Source organism: Mustela erminea, chromosome 6, assembly GCF_009829155.1.
Source record: "Mustela erminea isolate mMusErm1 chromosome 6, mMusErm1.Pri, whole genome shotgun sequence".
NCBI classification, from domain to species: domain Eukaryota; kingdom Metazoa; phylum Chordata; class Mammalia; order Carnivora; family Mustelidae; genus Mustela; species Mustela erminea.
Window position 1 is genome coordinate 17,607,508 of NC_045619.1, and position 17,921 is coordinate 17,625,428.

Below are 17,921 nucleotides of genomic sequence, written 5' to 3' on the forward strand. Positions count from 1 at the left end.
GTCTAAAATCCCCGGGGCCTCCCCTGTTGAGTTCCACTGCTCTAATCAGCTTCCTGTTTTTTGAATGTTCATGTACTTTACTTCCTTTACCTCTGCCTTATCTTGCTGGATATCCTCTTGTCCTTGTCTCTAGCTGTGCATTCTCCAAGATTCATCTCAAATGTCTTCTGCACGCAGCTTTTCCATATTGTGATGGTTCTGTATCAAACTCCAGTAAACTGCAGTCTCGTATTCTGCCTTCAAACATGGTTATTCATGTACAGAACCCGTTTTCACTTCCCTTAACTCCTTGATGTTGTATTATAGATCATTTTATCTCCTCTTGGCTGCTAGCTCAGCACCTTGCACATAACAGGCAGCCTCTAAGTAGTTGTTAAATGTAATTATTCGCAGTGCTTCTAACAGAATCTTAATGCATCTGAGAGGCTAAATCCATTAAAGCTTCTTTGCATAACTTGATTTTCTAGATTCTAATATACTTAAATTTTCAAATATTGGCTTTGAAAAAGCAAGATCAAAGTTGTATGTGCTAAAATGCCTTTAGAATATTAGGTAGTTGCGGGGCGGTGCCTGGATGTCTTGGTTGAGTATCAGACTCTTGATTTTGGCCCAGGTTGTGATCACAGGATCATGAGCTCGAGAGCCCTGTGTCGTGCTCTGTGCTGGGCATGGAGTCTGCTTAAGGTTCTCTCTCTCTCTCCCTCTCCCTCTTCCCACTGCTCCCCCTCACACACGTGTTCTTTCTCTCTTTCTCCAAAATAAATGAATAGGTCTTAAAAAAAAAAAAGAGTATTAGGTAGCTGATTACAATTTTGGGTGGCTACTATTATGTCACTTAATAGAGTTTGAAAGTTTGTCCTCTTATTTCTCTAGCTTTGCTGGCTTGTTGCCTAATTCTCCCCAATAATTTCCAGATTCCAAGGTCTGGGGGCCAATATTGTGGGTAGAGTAATTTAGGATAGGTTATGTCAGATTTAATGTGGGCAAGGAGTGCGCAGCCTACTAGGCATCAGGCGGGGGCTTGGGGACATGATGCATGGGTGCATGGCTGTACCACCTGGGGAGGTGGTCAAGGCGCTTAAAGTGCCCCCTGACATTACAGAGCTACAGAAACTTCACAGACCACATAAACTGGCTTCTTTCTCCTCATCCAACTCTTTGTAACATGATCTATTTTTGCATTTTGGAGAACGAGAGTAATGCTTTGGATCATACAAAATAATTTTTTATATACAATCCTGAAAATGTATAGGAGACATCTGGTGGTAAATACCATTATCTTTTTTGGGTTGAATATTTTTAGGCTGCTAATCACACATATACCTATATGTGTCAGCTGTACAGCTGTGAATAGCACTCATTGTTCCCAACCCCTTCCGCCTCCCCATCCCATTAACATATTCTAGCAGCGATGGAAGCATTTTTGCCTAATCTGAGCAAATTCCTATGCTCTAGGTACTCAGCTTGAAACCGATATTCTTAACGAAGACTCAAACGTCTTGGTCTTTCCACTTCTTGTGGAAGTCTTCATGGCTTCCATCAGTTTAAAGCCCTGTATACTTGTCCTAGATGGAATCGAAGAATTGATTGGCATTTATGGGATCTCAGGACAGAAGGTAATCTCTTTTTTAAAATCATACTTATTTTATTGCTGTTTTATAAAAAGAAAAAACCATAATTTAGAACGTACGTAACATCTTTCCATTGCATCGCGTATCTGTATCTACAGGCGACATTGCTTATGGTCACTGCTCTCCATTTTATTGAACAAATACTTCTGGTGGCACTTAGAGTGGGTCAGGCACCCTTCTAGGAACTTTAGAAGTATGAACACATAGAATTCTCGGAAGAACTCTGTGGAAGAGAGACTGTGATCATCATCCCTGCTTATGCAGAGGGGACAGCATGAGGAGATGTTAGGTGGCTTTATGGGACATCTGAAGTGGGTGGTAGACTGGGAACTCACATGTGGGTGGTCTGGTTCTAGAAACTGTGACCTTTACTCTTACTTGGGCTTTACTCCCGCTCTCGCTGTTTTATACTTTTATCAAGCATTTATTGGGCCCCGAGTATTTTCTTTATGTTGCGTATTTTGATCTGCCTCATCTACACTGGTTTTGCACATACCAAATTGGTTGCCCCTTAGTTTTTATCCTGTTTGAGGTAATATTGGATCCATGGAAACTCTAAATCACCTTGGTATCAGCCATTACTTTGTGAAGCAATTTCTCTAAAACTTAAACACACATGAAATTGTAAATTATGTCAGTAATTTACAAATAATCTATGTTTCTCATAGAGAATATGATGAAAGAAGAAGAACACAGAAAATTAGGTATACTCACGGTCTCCCCACTGCTCAACATTTGGGAGTAGACCCTTCTTTTTTCCATGGATGTCTATACACACTTATGTAAATGAAGTTACATACCATTTTGTTTTGTAATCTGCTCTTTAATTTAATACACAGCGGCCACCATCAATTCAACAAGTAACTAACTATTGGCCATTCACTATGGGAAAAGCGCCATAAGCAGAGTTGGACGTGGTCCCTGCAAACCAGCAGGACTTTCATTCTGGCAAGGGACGGCCGATGTTAATGACACGATTACACCAATGAGTATAGAATTACAGTTGTGACAGGGGCTGCCAAGGGTCTGTATGTAGCGCCGTGAGAGCCTCTAATGAAGGCACTTGGTCTTTGGGGAAGGCTCCCTGGAAGAAGGGCTCCAGGCAGAGGTCTGTGGGAGGAGGACGGGCTATCCTAGATGTCCTAGGATATTACCGGCACCAGTGTCGTGCAGTGGTTGGGAGCTTGCCTGGGGAGTCAGACCCTTGGTTTCAATCTCAGCCCTGCTGCTTACTATCAGAATGAGTTACATATGACATTTAGCCCCTCTGTTTTGCAGTTTCCCCCTCTGCCTTTCAGGAGGGTTGTTAGGAGGACTCAGTGAGTTGGTGTGTTAAAATTATACCTGGGGTTTGATTTATAGGAGGATGACTGAGTGCTGGCCTGGAGAAGCCAGTGCCACTGAAGGAAGAAATTTTGACTTGCATTTCCCAAGAGAAGAAGATACTCCATGTCATACAGGGCCCCGGGGGAAGTCTCGCGGTGGCCAGGAGGCAGAAGACAGGAGCCAGGAGAAGGCCCAGGCCAAAGCCTTTGTGGGGATTCCCATGGGAAAGGCAGAGTAAATCATTCAGGATGCACAGTTCTGGCAGATTTTGTGGCGTAGGGACTGTCCCTGGTTTCTGGCTCTGGCGCTGGGATGATGTAGGTCAGGGAGATGTGGGCTTGGTGAGTGAGAGGCGGAGAAGAAGGTGGTGGGGGTGTGGTCTTGGATCTGCTGGTCTGTTCATACAGGCACGTTCCAGGCAAGCTATCCACCGCCTCTGGGAATTAACTTGTCTTGGGAGGACCAGTCTCACCTGGATCTGTCTGTAAGGCCCCTGAGAGAAGGCAAATTATCAGAAGACCCCCAAATAAAAATCTCTAGCTAATGGAGTGCCTGAAGACACGTTCAGCACGGTGCCTGGCTCAGAGTAAGTGGTCAGTGTTTGCTAGTTGCTCTTATTATTATCATAATCATTGCTCGGGATGGGAGAGGCTGTTAGAGGAACCTAGAAAGATTTGATTAGGTGTTTATTTGATTCCCAAATAAAACCATTTAACTTATGATAGTACTGTTGTATAAAGCGACGATTCTTCAGCATCAAACAGTGTTCTCTTTTTCAGTTCAGTGGTTCGGTTTTCACTCTTAGGGTTTCCTTTGGCCAGCACTGTAGGTCATTCTTCGGAAGCCTACGACCTGTCGGATTCCTTGCTTGTAGGAATCTCTTTTTGGAGGTTGCATCTGTGCTATCAAATTCATCACTGGGGGGTGTCAGTCAAATATAGTTCTGTGGGGTGAGAGTGGATATTACCACCGTATTGTTTACTGTCCGGCTTATTGTTCATAACCTTAATCCCAGCCTTTACCCTGTACTAACTCCCTCTATTCCAGCTGTGCTGAGTTTAAAAACCAGCAACCAAGTAGTTTTTTTTTTTTTAAAGATTTTATTTATTTATTTGATAGACAGAGATCACAAGTAGGCAGAGAGGCAGTCAGAGAAAGAGAGAGAGAGAGAGGAGGAAGCAGGCTCCCTGCTAAGCAGAGAGCCCAATGTGAGGTTTGATCCCAGGACCTTGGGATCATGACCTGAGCCGAAGGCAGAGGCTTTAACCCACTGAGCCACCCAGACGCCCCTAAAAACCAGCAACCAAGTAGTTTTAAAGTCTTTAAAGAGTTCAGATGTCTTTGACTTTCTCCCTCAGGCGAAGGATTTCTCTTGGCTGCCGAGCTCAGTGCCTCCTCAATGCAAACTTATCCTGAGCACCGTCTCCTCCAGCCTGTCCTACAAGTCGCTGTGCGCGCGCCCGGATGTGAGGACCGTGGAGCTCCTGAGCGCAGGAGATGAAGAGGTGAAACTGAACATCTTTAGACAGTATCTCTTCATTCCCAGCAGAGACCCCCTCCGACAGACCAGACACCCTTCGAGGAAAAGAACAAACCTGAATCCTTTAAAACTCACGATCCTAGCAAATGAGCTGAGAGAATGTAGAATCTACCGAGACGAGTACCAGTGTCTGAAGGAGTACTTGGAGGTGGTCTCCATTCAGGAGCTCTGGGAACTGATTCTGAAACGCTGGATCGAAGACTACAGCTGGACTTTCATGCCAAAAAGGGCCAAGTCGGACACCATGGCTTCAGGAGAAGGTAGGGGTTAGCCAGTATTGACAACGAACTGGAGCCCACGGGGAGAAAGATGTATGGCGGGCCACCCAGAGGAGGAGGGCATAAGGATAAGGCTGTCGGAGAAAATACAGGATGCCCAGTCAAATTGGAATTTCAGATAAAGAACAAATAATCTTTTCGTAAAAGTATGTGCAGTTGTTGCATGGGACGTACTTATACTAAAAATTAGTCGAATCAGAAATAAAAAATTTCATTAGAAGTGGATCCCAAGTTATTGCACAGACCCTACTTATACCAAAAATTAATTTGTTGGCTATCTGAAGTTCAAATTTAACTGCATTCTCTGTATTTTAATTTGCTAAATCCAGCGGCCCTGCGTAGGGAGCTCTGTGTTGACTGTAAAGAGAACTGTATGAGGCACATTTTTCAGGAGTCTGAGGAATGGGCCTTTACTCTTTCTTTTTTCAAAATATTTTATTTATGAGCAAGACAGAGAACGAGAGAGAGAGAGGGAGGGGTGGAGAGAGAGGGACTGGCAGACTCTGCAATGACCCTAGAGCCCCATGTGGGTCTCGATCTCAGGACTGAGATCATGACCTGAGCCCAAACCTAGAGTTGGCGGCCTAACCGCCTGAGCCACCCAGACCCCCTTGGCCTTTATTATTTCTATAACTCAGTTCTTTTGAGCCTATAGTCCCAAGTTTTGGCAGGAACCTAATTCAGTTAATCTAGGTGAATTATATCAATTTAGCTTGTTTTCAGACAGATTAGGGTGTTCTTCAGTCAAGCGAGGATTTGTGTCCTTCCTGTGTCTCCTTTGGGTTGACCTTAAACCTGAGGTCCTTGTTGCTGGGCGTCCTTGGTTGTCTTCTGTCCCTGCTGTCTTCCACTGAAGTGGTCATGGCCCCAGATGGTCTGCAGTTAACTGACGTTCCTCTAGTTTTTTTTTTTTTTTTTTAAAGATTTTATTTATTTATTTGACAGACAGAGGTTACAAGTAGGCAGAGAGGCGGGGGTGGGGGGGAAGCGGGCTCCCCACCAAGTAGAGAGCCCAACATGGGACTCAATCCCAGGACCCTGAAATCATGACCCAAGCTGAAGGCAGAGGCTTTAACCCACTGAGCCACCCAGGCGCCCCACGTTCCTCCGGTTTCGGCATCCTCTAGGACACCAGTGTTCCCATCTGTCCTTGGATTGGTCGCTCTATGCTGCCGTCTGCTGCCCCTTTCCCTCATCTTAACGTGAGGAGGCCCCACTAACATCTACACCCTTCTGGAGCCTACCGTCTCGTGGGTAGTCAGCATTCCTGACAGGGCCCGTTGGTTACTCTCCATACCCTCGGAGCTCCTGGCTCTGTAGGTCGCCCCATAGCAGTTTCTGCTGTCTGGTTCTGATGGCATCATGAGATCTGCAGAGCTTCTGACTTTCAGACTCCTGATGGGAAGCAGAGTGCAAGCTGTCTGTACTCCTGGGTCCCCAAGCGCATCTGTCTCATGGGTCCTCTCTCGCTGCTCACAGCCTGGGCTCAGGGGACGGCACAGGCCCCTTCACGGAAACCTGCCTGAGCAACTCCATGGCTCTCTTTCCTCACGGCTTCCTCCTCCTTTCTCGGTTCAGTCTTCCTTAGCTCATCCTGTAACTGTCTGCGTCCGTTTGTGGTTAAAAAATGTATTCCATGAGTTGGTCAGGAGATTGTCTTTTGGTATTCAAGAGTCAGTCCTTCGAGAAGGAATGTTTATTCTCAAAGCCCTTATCTCTGCTATGAGCTTCAAAGGTCTCTTTTGAAACTTGAGTTTCTGCTACAATAACCTTCTCTGAAGGACGATGAATTTAGAGTGGAGCAGGCATGGGGGTGTGGGGGTGGGGAAGGAAGCAGAAAATGCTTGGACTGAGAGACATATCGGTTGGCATGACAACATATTGTCCTGCTCCATTTTTTGCTCTAGAGTTTGCATTTCTGCAAATAAAATTAATTTCAAATTTACTGTACCCTCCCCCACCTGCAAGAAGGTGAAAGAAACATTTCTGTGCCCTGAGAAGGGTCACGCAGGCAAAGGGTCATGCATGGCTGTGCCCATGGCCATCTCTAGTTGTCCAGCATTGTTCAGGAAAGCCCAGGCCCTTGTCTCCAGAGGGACTACTCCTTTCCCTGGCTGACTGACCCTCACTGTCTAGCACTGCTCACTGACCTCTCCTCAAGTCCAAGGCACTCAGCCACAGGTCCAAGAAGAACTTGGTCAGACTCGGATCAACCTCTGAAAGAAGCTTGCACACCTGGGGCAGAGGAGCTGCCTCTGTTTAGTGATTGCCGGTGTTTGGGGTCGTTCCCCAGTCCTAGCAGAGGAAGTCCATCTAGGATAGCAGACCCTACCATTTGTCTTGATGGTCTTAAGGGTCTCTTTCGAGTTGGTTGATTATAAAGCCAGTGGGAAATCCAGCTGTGGCGAAAAAATCCGAGGGTCAGATGAGTAATGTGTGTAGCTGCCTTGGGTGGCGTCTGTGAACGTGTGGCAAGATAGCAACTATGCGGAAGGCCCACTCCTTGCCCTAAATGCAAATCTGATGTTTGCACATCTCAGTAAAGACTGCTCACTAGTCTAGTAATTGGCCAACTTGCCAGCTTGGAACCATAGCTCACATGACTGTGTTAGCTGGGACAGTGTAGCTGATACTTAATGCCTGAAAGTCTGGGCTTGGAAGCCAGCTTGTCTGTGTTCAAATCCCAGTTCTGCACTTATTTCTGTGTGATCTGGGTAAGTTATTTAACCCCTCTGTGCTTTGTCTTATTTGTAAGACGGGGGTGGGGTTAGGTAGTATCTACTTATAGGATGATTAAAAGAAACAAGTTGTTAGTCATATAAAACATTTAGAATGATGCCTGGTAGCTGGGAACTCTTCTACTTGGCCATCGTTGTCATTCTGTTGTCTTAACAGTGCTGGATGGCTGGGTGGCCGATGCTCTGTGCTTACTGAGCATCTCACATTGTGGACTGACCGAGGTTGAGATATTCCAGATTTTGGACATGCTGGGCTACAGGGATCATTACAAAGTGACCATGTTGCACTGGGCTGCCTTCCGCAATGCCACCAGACAGTGGGTCCAGGAGAAGCCCAACGGCCTCCTGTACTTCAGGCACCAGTCCCTGCGGAATGCTGTGGAGCACAAGCTTCTGGGTAAGGCTTGAGTCTGTGCGAGTACCTGCTCGTTAAGAAAAGGGAAGTTCACACACAAGGGGAATCTTGTTGCTGGCATTTCTCAAATAGAAGTGAATCTATAAACACATATAAACATGGGGATATAAATTAATACTTGTACCTAATTGTGAGTAACAGAGACCTGAAATCAATGGCTTCCATACCAGGGTTTACTCTCTCACATGAGAACTTTCTGGAAGTAGGCTGCCCTCAAGGCTCCACATCATGATCTGGGATCCCGTTCCTTCTGTGCCCCCAATCCATACACTCGCTTGACTGCTCAAGGTCACCTCATGTTCATGACTGCTGGAAGCAGCGTGGCTGCTGGAGCTCCAGCCATTGCATTTCAGGCAACAGGAAGGATGAAGAGAAGAGGAAGGGCTTTCATTTCCTTTTAAGGAGTTTTCCCAGGGTTCCACCAACATTTCCGCTATATTTCCAGAACTTTGTTGTTTGCCTGCACTAGATACAAGGGAAGCTGGTGAATAGAGGTTTCAACAGGAGTGTTGCTACCCTAAACCAAGGTGGGCATCTGTCACTAACAAAGATAGGTATGTGGTTACAGGGTAGGCATCAGCAGTCTCTACCCTAATTCTGAAATCAAATTCTATCCACTTCTGAAAGGACGGTAAATCTGAACCTGAGACACGATGGCAATCACAGACACTTGACCTAGAGGCAGACCACTCTATTCATATAGGGTCTTCATATAAGTATGAGGACTTAAAAAAAACCTTTAAATCACAGCTTCTGCAAAGGTTCTAAGCTCTGTGCAAATTTCCTTTGAAGTTTACTATGTCCTCTTTCACTTTCTTTTTTAAAAAGATAAAGACTTTCCACTGTTCCCTCCTACATTGTCATCATTCCCGCCACCTCTGAAGTTACATAACGTGGCAAAGAGAGCAGGGCGAGGAATGAGGATGCTTCTGGGTGTGATGCCCGCTCTTCTGTTCACTTGGCCTCCGATGGTTTGCAGCACTCAGTCTCTTCGTTTTCCCAAAGAACAGTAACACTCTTGGAGGTACAGGAACGAAAGGGCCATGGTGTGGCTGCTAAGATTCTGGGTATAGGTTGTACCCCTTCTCTGCACTGTGAGCCCCCAAATAAGACGCTGCTGGCAATACTCACTATTTTCAGAAAACAACAACAACAACAACAAAACCCAACCCAACTTTTCAGGCCGTGGAATCAAGACATGAATACATCTTTCCTGGAGGCACAGGGAATTGTCATTTCAATATTCACTTCCACAGGGCCTGAGCACGGGAAGCAAACAGATCCTATAAGGAGAAAAAAGATCCCAAAGCTAGGGCAAGAGGACTTGAGTCTGTGATGATATTTTTGGTAAAGGGCTATCTTTTGACATATTTTGTCCAAATGTCACATCCTTCCTTTTACGGCAAACTAGTCTCTTTCCCATGCATGTGTATGCATGCTCCGTTCCTTTGAGATTAATACTCTGGTATTACATTCAGTGTGTAACTTAAGTTACTCCTATCGAACGTCGGCTAGTCTAGAGGCATGCTTTGATCCCTGGGCTGTGCTAGAGAGGCATCTCTCCCCTTCTGCTACTAGAGCTGAGGATTACTTGGTCTTGCGTACTTTGTGTGTGGGTGCCCATGTGTGTGTACGCGTGTGTGTGTGCGTGCATGTTAGTGGGGCTGGAAAAGAAAAGGGCAATTAGGGAGGAGAGCAGAAAAGCTGGGAGATGCTCTTCTATTGCCACCAGCTAGCATGAAGTCTCTCCAAGTGCACAGATAACCAGGAAATTGTTCCAATGGATGTGGAGTGGTTATTTGAACAGTGGGCTCCCTTTCTCCTCCTCCTCCTCCTTCTTATCTTCTTTTAAGATTCTATTTATTTGACAGAGAGACAGTGAGAGAGGGAACACAAGCAAGGGGAGTGGGAAAGGGAGAAGCAGGCTTCCCGCTGAGCAGGGAGCCCAATGGGCTGGATCCCAGGATCCCAGGATCATGCCCTGAGCTGAAGGCAGAGGCTTAACAACTGAGCCACCCAGGGGCCCCAAATGGGCTCCCCTTCTTGTGAAGAGCTGGGCCTGGTAGGCCATCCCGCAGAATGACTCATCTTGGAGAAAAAGCCTCAAGCAGAAAATTTAAAATACTTCTGTTTCACCTTCCAAGTATAGGTACCTCTAAACTTTTAATGCAACAAAACCCTTCTGTGTTTAAGGAGCTCATTTCTGGGTAGTATGATCTCTTGGAATCCCTCCTCTGGTGGAGAAAATACCGACATCTGGCCCGTAGTGTCCAATCTGTTGTTAGTCTGCTCAGCTTCCCCTTGGGCCTCTCCAAGACCCAAGGGCAGACTAACTTCTCCAAACTGTGTGTCCTCACATATTTGAAAGTGTTCATTTAGGTGACAACCATGACATATAATTAAGATAGAAAAAAGTAGATTATGAACATTTCTTGGGGGGAGGGGAAGACAGCGTAAAAAATGAGCGTGTCCCCTAGATTTTCAAAATCTGGGTCAGGGATCATAACTCTAATTCTTTGGTAAATTCAGATGGACTTATAAGAAGGTATATTTTTAATATTTCATGGTTTTTTTCCCCCAACTCCCTGTTCATTATCTCTAATTATGGCCACAGAGCTGTTATCTAGTGTTTTCACGTGCTAAGAAGGCAGATGCCTTCCACTGTGATTGATTTCTCAATAGGTGTGCTCACTCCCGTCAGAGAAAGCAGTCCGTACACCTTTCAGAACCCAACGAATCACAGGAAGACATATTTCCACCGAGTCTTAGCCCGATACTTCCAGCGGCAGACGGCTTTCTGGAGAGTGTACGAGGAGCTGCCGTGGCACATGAAAATGAGCGGCTCCTGGGGCGACCTGTGCAGCTTCCTCTCAAGCCCCAGGTAAGTCTCATCCTTCTGCGCGGCGGCCTTGGAGCACATCTCCTCCTTCCTCTGCTGAGTGCGGTGCTGACACGCCCACGTGTCCCTTAAGGGGGGCTCCTTCATTCACAAACCCGGTCAAGCACCTGTGCCTTCCTTCGGATGGGCCCCTCGTTTGGCAACCCCCTTCTGTGGCTGATGGATTCCCAGAGTTGCTCCGGTGGGTCACCCCGCTTTTAGAGTGACTCCATGGGGTTTCTCTCAAAGTTAGGACAATTCCAGAGGCAGGAAGGGTTGTAGATGGGCTAGGATAAAGGATTGGTCACATCATCCTGCTAGACCCTCCGAATTTCCTCCTGTCCCTTTCTTTCTTCTCCCTCCTCTCTACTCCTCTTTGTCCCTCCCCCCTTGTCCTCTTATGCACCCCTTGGCAAACATGTATCCTTGACTCACTCTGAACCCCAACTCTTGTAGGCCCTGGGGATGCAGCTCTAGTCAGGCGGGGAGCATGTGGAGCCAGAGAAGAGCTACCCATGGGGGTCAGTGCTTCATTAGAGCAAAGACACAGAGCTGGCAAGCTTGGGAGAAGGAGGGGCTTGCTCTGCCTGGGAGATTCGGGGAGCCTGCCTGGAGGAGGCGGCCTCCTGGACAGACGAGTGGCAATGGCTTTGAGTGCTTAAGAGTGACAGGCTCACATTTATCTGGCGACCTATGAAAGTCATAGTAGTTAAGGAGTTTATAAATAGGCTGATGGAATGGGGCAGATAGCAGAATAGCTTCCCTTCAAGACACGAAATACAAAAATGACTTACATTAATATGCTGTGTTGTAAGTATCACAGACTTTCTATCGAAGATCCGAAACCCAAGCTTCTGGACAAGGCTGCACCTCATCTACTACTGGAACGTGTTATCAGAAGTTGGATATGACGCTGCCGAGGCCTACTTGTTCACGGTGGCCAAGATTAAAGCCGACAAATGCCATAAAGTGAAGAAGAGAAACACACTCTCAGGTACCGTGAGTCGCTGTGGTTCAGTTCCGTTTTACGGGGATGTAACGTGGCCACGAGTGCCTGCTCTCCTGTTTCCCCACATACTTCTGGTCATCCCAGCAGACCTCTGAGTACTCCTACCTGCAACTTAAGCCAGCCATTTCCGAAGATAGGAAATGGAGAAAGAGCATCGGTGTCCAGACGGCTTCTCCTGTCTTGCTGTGGCTGTTTTCCGAGGCTCCGTCCTTTGACTCTTCCTCTCTATTTTCTCATGGCCTCAAGCGCACTCCCAGCATCTTCGTCTTTCTTCTGTCATTCCAGCCTTGCCCTCCTCTCCGAGCCGCACATGTGGCCCACCTCCCACGGGCTCCGCTGGCGGCACGCCCCAGCGACCAGCCGAGAGTTCAAACGAAATACATGCAAACCCTGAATTGTTCTGGATGTTCCCTCCGCACTTGTGCTTCTTTCTGTCTCCCTCTGTCTGCTCACGCTGCCCCTAACTCGCCCGCCCCGCGGCCCCTCACTCAGTCCTGGAGACACGCAGCTGGTGTCGAGCACGGCCCCAATCCGGGTTGGGACAGCTGTCCTTCGACGTGCTGCCTAACGGCTTGGATTTGGACAGCGCTCTGGTCAATGCTCCTTCCCTTTGTGCTCCTTACGAGGTCCCCTTGCCTGTGTCTCTTTCTCCCTTCATTTCCTGGCTTCTTAAACAGTGATAAGTTCATGCATCCTTTTAACAAGCGGTAACTGCGCACCTTCCCTGGGCCATGGGCTCACTGGGCGCTGCTGACATATCGCTGAATGAGGCCAACTCATTCAAAACTCGTTCAGAACGGAATCCTTCCCAAGGTTTTACCATTTAGTGAGCATAAGGAAGATTCTGAATCTTTGTCATGTGCCAGCCGCTAAGTTAAATACTTGATATGTATTTTGTTCAACTCTAAGAAAATCTCTGTAATACAACTAATATCTCGGTTGAAACTAAGGAAACGGAGTCTCAGAGAGGTGAGGTAAGTTGCCCAAGGTGTCCCAGACATTAGAGATGGATTTGGACTATGTTTTTTCCTGCATCCCTTTTGGTCCTTAACTGTGTAGCCTTTCCTTGTATTCTTTTTTTTTTTTTTTTTTTAAATATATACTTGAGAGAGAGAGAGCACAAACAAGTGGAGGGGCAGAGGGGAAGAGAGAGAGAATCGCAAGCAGACTCCACGCTGAGCACAGAGCCTGATGCAGGTCTCAGTCTCTTGACCCTAAGATCGTGACCTGAGCCAAAATCAAGAGTCGGATGCTTAACCAGCTGAGCCCCCTCCAGGCACACTGTCAATATTCTTACTACTGTGTATGAATTATGTAATTCTGGAATTTCTCCAATTCACGAATCCTCTGGGGGGTAGGACCCGAGTGGTAGTCTGAGGATTCTGCTGTGGTGAATAAAGCCAGGATGCATCTGGAATTGTATCGGTGCCAAGGAATGTAGGGCGTGGGAAGGACACAGGGGACGCAGGGTGGTGCGGGGGGGTGGGGGGAGCGCTGTGTGTCCTAGGAAGCTGGCAGCTAACCCACAGATGATGAGATCTCTGGGGTGGGGGTGAGAGTCCTTCCTGAGGATGCCATGCGGCTTGTCATAACGTGGTTGTTATGGTGATGGAAAGGCCTGGGGGCTGGGGGTGGGCTGGTGGGAGGAAATCACCTAACATTTCAGTGTGTGAGGATCTTCTGGATGTAAATGAGTCTAGTTCAGAATGTGTCCCTCTGAATTAGGCTGGAGACATCTTTAAGTCTCTGGTGATCTGCACACATGCTGTTCGCATGGTCCTGTGCTGGGTCGTCTCTGCTCACTCTGGGCCCTGAGACGCTCCTTAGCAGGGAGTCCTGGCCTCCATCACTGCCTTTGACACCTTCCATCTTTCTCACCCCTCATGTCCCGTCACAGCCGGGTCCAGCCTCTTGCATCCTCTCTGTCCTGGGCTCCAGGCCCTCATGCCCTTTGTCTGACCAGTCTTCATAAAGCAAAGCTGTGATCAAGTCACGCTGCACGTTGCTGCTGTCCACCTTCATGTCTTATCTCCACCTTGGCTGGCAGAGTCAGCCTATGGCCATTTTGGGGGGAAGAAGGGGGGGGGGGCTTCATGAAGTCCCTCCGGGACTGTGTAGGTTTACTTTTCCGCCTTTTGGGAGGCTGATTGTAGAAGTCACAAGACCAACGACTTGTCACCAAAGCAATAGCAGATTCATTGGAATGGGTTTAATTATAGCAGGAGTCCTATAATAGTCCCAGGGGGCATTCCAGTGGTCTGGTTGGCTGTCCTGGTCCCCTAGACATTGTTTATCCTACCATGGTTCTGTAGCGACACACAGCCCTGAGACAATGGGGCCTCCTCGGGTGCTGCTGGAGGCAAGATCCTGAAACAGGAATGTGCTTTCAAAGGGGTTTTCGAGAAACCCTGTCTTATGGTCTGCAGTCTCGGGGTGGCTTGCCAATCCAGCCCCGTCCTCCCTTCTCATAACGAGGTCTGGGCAGGCAGGCTTGTAATGAGGACCAGCTAATGCTCGGAATCTGTCTGGCGGTGGTTGCTGCATGCCTGCGTCATGGTGAGCCTGGTGCTAGAAGCCAGGGTTGCCGCAGCCCACGGGACACAGGGTTCCTGCCGTGATGGAGCTTATGGTGGAGTGTAAAACAGACACTCCCGAGAAGGTCAGCCTGAAGGAGTGGGACATCGTGGTGGACGAAGGGCGGAGGGGACAGCATGTTTGAGGGCCGCGAGTCGAGGGGGAGAGTGACAAACCTGAAGAACTGAGCAAGTCCAGTACCGGTACAAGAGAGCATGGGTAGGCTCGTCAGCCGGCCGGGGGAGTGGAGGAGTGTGTGAGGTCTGCGCAGGAGGCTGTGTTCCAGCTCAGGACCAGAACGCACGTCCTGCCTGGCTTAGGGCGCCTGCCGCCCGACTGTGTGGTTTGGCTCCCCCTGGTGGCTGTGACGAGAACCAGAGCCCTAACTTGTTCGGTTGGTGGAAAAGGCAAGATTCTTGAGTCTGGAAATCGCTTCTCCCCAGGTGCTTCCTGCCTGCCCGCTTGCCACCTGGGTTTGCCCCTCCTGGCGGGATGCATCCTGGCAAGTTAGTTTCTGACTGATGGCCAGTAGGGAGGGCTTGGAGCCCACAGGACAACTTTGATGTTTGGCCCCAATTTTTTTTTTGACTTTTTAAAAAGTTTTTATTAATAATTTTCTGTATCCAGTGACAGTATCTTAAATTCATTTTATTTTTTATTTTTTAAAAATTTTAAATTAATTTTTAAAATTTTTAATAAACATATAATGTATTTTTATCCCCAGGGGTACAGGTCTGTGAATTGGTTGGCTCAATTTTTTTTAAAATTTTATTTATTTATTTGACAGAGAGAGATGACAAGCAGGCAGAGAGGCAGGCAGAGAGAGAGGAGGAAGCAGGCTCCTTGCTGAGCAGAGAGCCCGATGTGGGGCTCGATCCCAGGACCCCGAGGTCATGACCTGAGCCGAAGGCAGCGGCCTAACCCACTGAGCCACCCAGGCGCCCTGGTTGGCTCAATTTTTATAGATTATCTGTGACATGGTAAGCTTGGTTTTGACTGGAGTCCTAGGTCACATCAAAGTGGAGAAAATCCATTTCTGGCTGCAGTTGCATTTTTAGACAAAGTCAAACACCAGAAGAGGCAGACTACAAACAGATGTGGCCGAAGGATGGGACCCAGCATGGCTTCATCTTGACAGATGGCTGGCTACTGTCCAGGTGGCAGATGTGGTGGGTTGGGGAGTATCATTTCACTTTTAATGATCAGGCTTTCTTACCAGTGCAAAGGGTAAATACATTGAATTACAGGATCTTGTCTGCAGGTTGTAGGAAATGGGGCAATATCAGCTTTTCATGACTAATATTGGATGTTTTGCCCTTGATGCCTTTGAAAACTTCTAAATATTTTAGATGAATGGAACAAAATGGTTTATTAAAAACAATTTTATTTTATTTTAAAAATTTTAAAATATTTTATTTATTTATTTGACAGAGAGAGAGAGAGAGAGAACAAGCAGGGGGAACAACAGATGGAGAGGAAGAAACAGGCTCCCCACCAAGCAGGGAACCCAACTCAGGGCTTGATCCCAGGATGCCAGGATCATGACCTGAGCTGGAGGCAAATGCTTGACCAACTGAACCACCCCGGAGCCCCTATTAAAAAACAATTTTAAGAAAGCTCTACAGAAAAATTGAAAGATGCAATTTTCAATAGCTACAGAAAATATGAAATATCTAAGAATAAAGGTAGTAAGAAATATTAGGATCTTTATTTTTATATTTCATTTTTATTTTTTTAAGATTTTATTTATTTATTTGACAAAGAATGACACAGCAAGAGAGGAAACACAAGCAGGGGGAGTGAGAGAGGGAGAAGCAGACTTCCCGCTGAGCAGGGAGCCCGATGTAGGGCTGGATCTCAGCACCCTGGAATCAGGACCCGAGCCAAAGGCAGACGCTTAATGATTGAGCCACCCAGGCGCCCCAGGATCTTTATTTTTATAAAACAGTTTCAGAATTACAGAAAACAAAATTTTAATATATAGGGAGACGTACCATATTCTTGGATGGGACAACTCTTGTAAAACTACCAGTTCTTCCACAGTTGACTTATGTATATAAAACAATTCTAATTGGAACCTCAATGGGATTAAAAACATTTCTAAATTTTCAAAATGATTTTAAAGTTCTTGGAGGAAAAAGATCTGAGAGTGAGAGTTTAAAATAATGAGAGCAATTTGAATATGAACTTATTTAAACCTGTTATGAAGCTGTAATAATTTTGAAAATACTACTGGGAGCAGAAATAGCTCAGTGGAACAAAACAGAAAGCTCGGGTATAGACTCAGGTATAGATGTAAAAAAATTAGGGGCTCCTGGGTGGTTTAGTCGGTTAAGTGTCTGCCTTGGGATCCAAGTCATGATCCCCAGAGTCCTGGGATTGAGCCCCACGTTGGACTCTCTGCTCAGCGGGGAGCCTCCTTCTCCCTCTGCCTCTCCCCTGGCTCATACTTGCTTGCTCTCTCTCTTTTTTATATAAATAAAATAGAAATTTTATTTATTAAATAAACAAAATATAAATAAATGATAGAAGCTTTTCAGATAAGGAGGATCATGGACTAAATAGTGCTGTGATAACGGTCCACTATTTGGTAAAGTTAAATTACCTGCACCATTACACCAAAACAAATTCCAGAATGATTGGAGTTAAATGTAAATAAATAAAATTTTACATTAAAAAACTGTAAGAAAATGTCAATGAGTCAAACAAGAACCCAAAAGAGTGAATCACAAAGAAAATAATCTCTAAAGCTATCTAAACAGGTGAAATTACTACTTGTAATACAAAACAACACAACTCGGAAAACTAGAAACACAGTTGTAAGACCAGTGATAACTGGGAAAAATATTTGTAACATACATGGTGGGCAAAGGATTGATTTTTTTTAAAGATTTTATTTATTTATTTGATAGACAGAGATCACAAGCAGGCAGAGAGGCAGGCAGAGAGAGAGAGTGGAGGAAGCAGGCTCCCTGCTGAGTAGAGAGCCCGATGCGGGGCTTGATCCCAGGACCCTGAGATCAGGACCTGAGCCGAAGGCAGAGGCTTTAACCCACTGAGCCACCCAGGCGCCCCAGGATTGATATTTTTATTAAGTAAAATGCTCTTAGGTGAGAAAATAATGAGCACTTCAATAAAAACAGGTAAGCATGAGCAGGTCATCCAAAGAACAGGTTCAGTTCTTGTCTATCTATCTCTGCTTCTTAACATCCCATGGGTATGTTGGGTGGTGCCCTTCTCTTCCAAACATGCTGGACTCTTGACTGCTGCTGACACAACCTCCCCTGGTTCATTTTCCATCTCTCTGGCTCTTCCTTTCTGTCTCTTTTGTGAGCTCCCCCTTTTCTACCTGGCTTCTCAGTGTTTGAGTTCTTTATGGTTCTTTTCTTCTCATGCCTACTTTCACCCCAAGCATATTACGAATGTCGGTGGCTTCAGTGATTGTCCACGTACACATGATTCCCACATTTATTTCTCTGGCCACATTCACCCTCTGAGCCAAAGATACGCATATCCAACTACCAACTTAACT

The 17,921-nt window shown here is 46.5% G+C and overlaps 1 protein-coding gene across 10 annotated transcripts in view; it reads left to right on the forward strand.

Annotated features, from left to right (window-relative positions):
* LOC116592918 (putative tetratricopeptide repeat protein 41) overlaps positions 1-17,921 on the forward strand; it is an 85,347-nt gene that overhangs the window by 29,335 nt on the left and 38,091 nt on the right. For 9 of the 10 annotated variants that reach the window (XM_032346561.1, XM_032346564.1, XM_032346566.1 and 6 more), the window contains 5 exons: positions 1,456-1,616; positions 4,316-4,757; positions 7,671-7,910; positions 10,611-10,809; positions 11,622-11,800. In XM_032346561.1, the coding sequence (XP_032202452.1) occupies positions 1,456-1,616; positions 4,316-4,757; positions 7,671-7,910; positions 10,611-10,809; positions 11,622-11,800 (1,221 nt within the window). The remainder of the gene's footprint in view (positions 1-1,455; positions 1,617-4,315; positions 4,758-7,670; positions 7,911-10,610; positions 10,810-11,621; positions 11,801-17,921) is intronic. The other variant, XM_032346567.1, reaches the window with a different exon arrangement.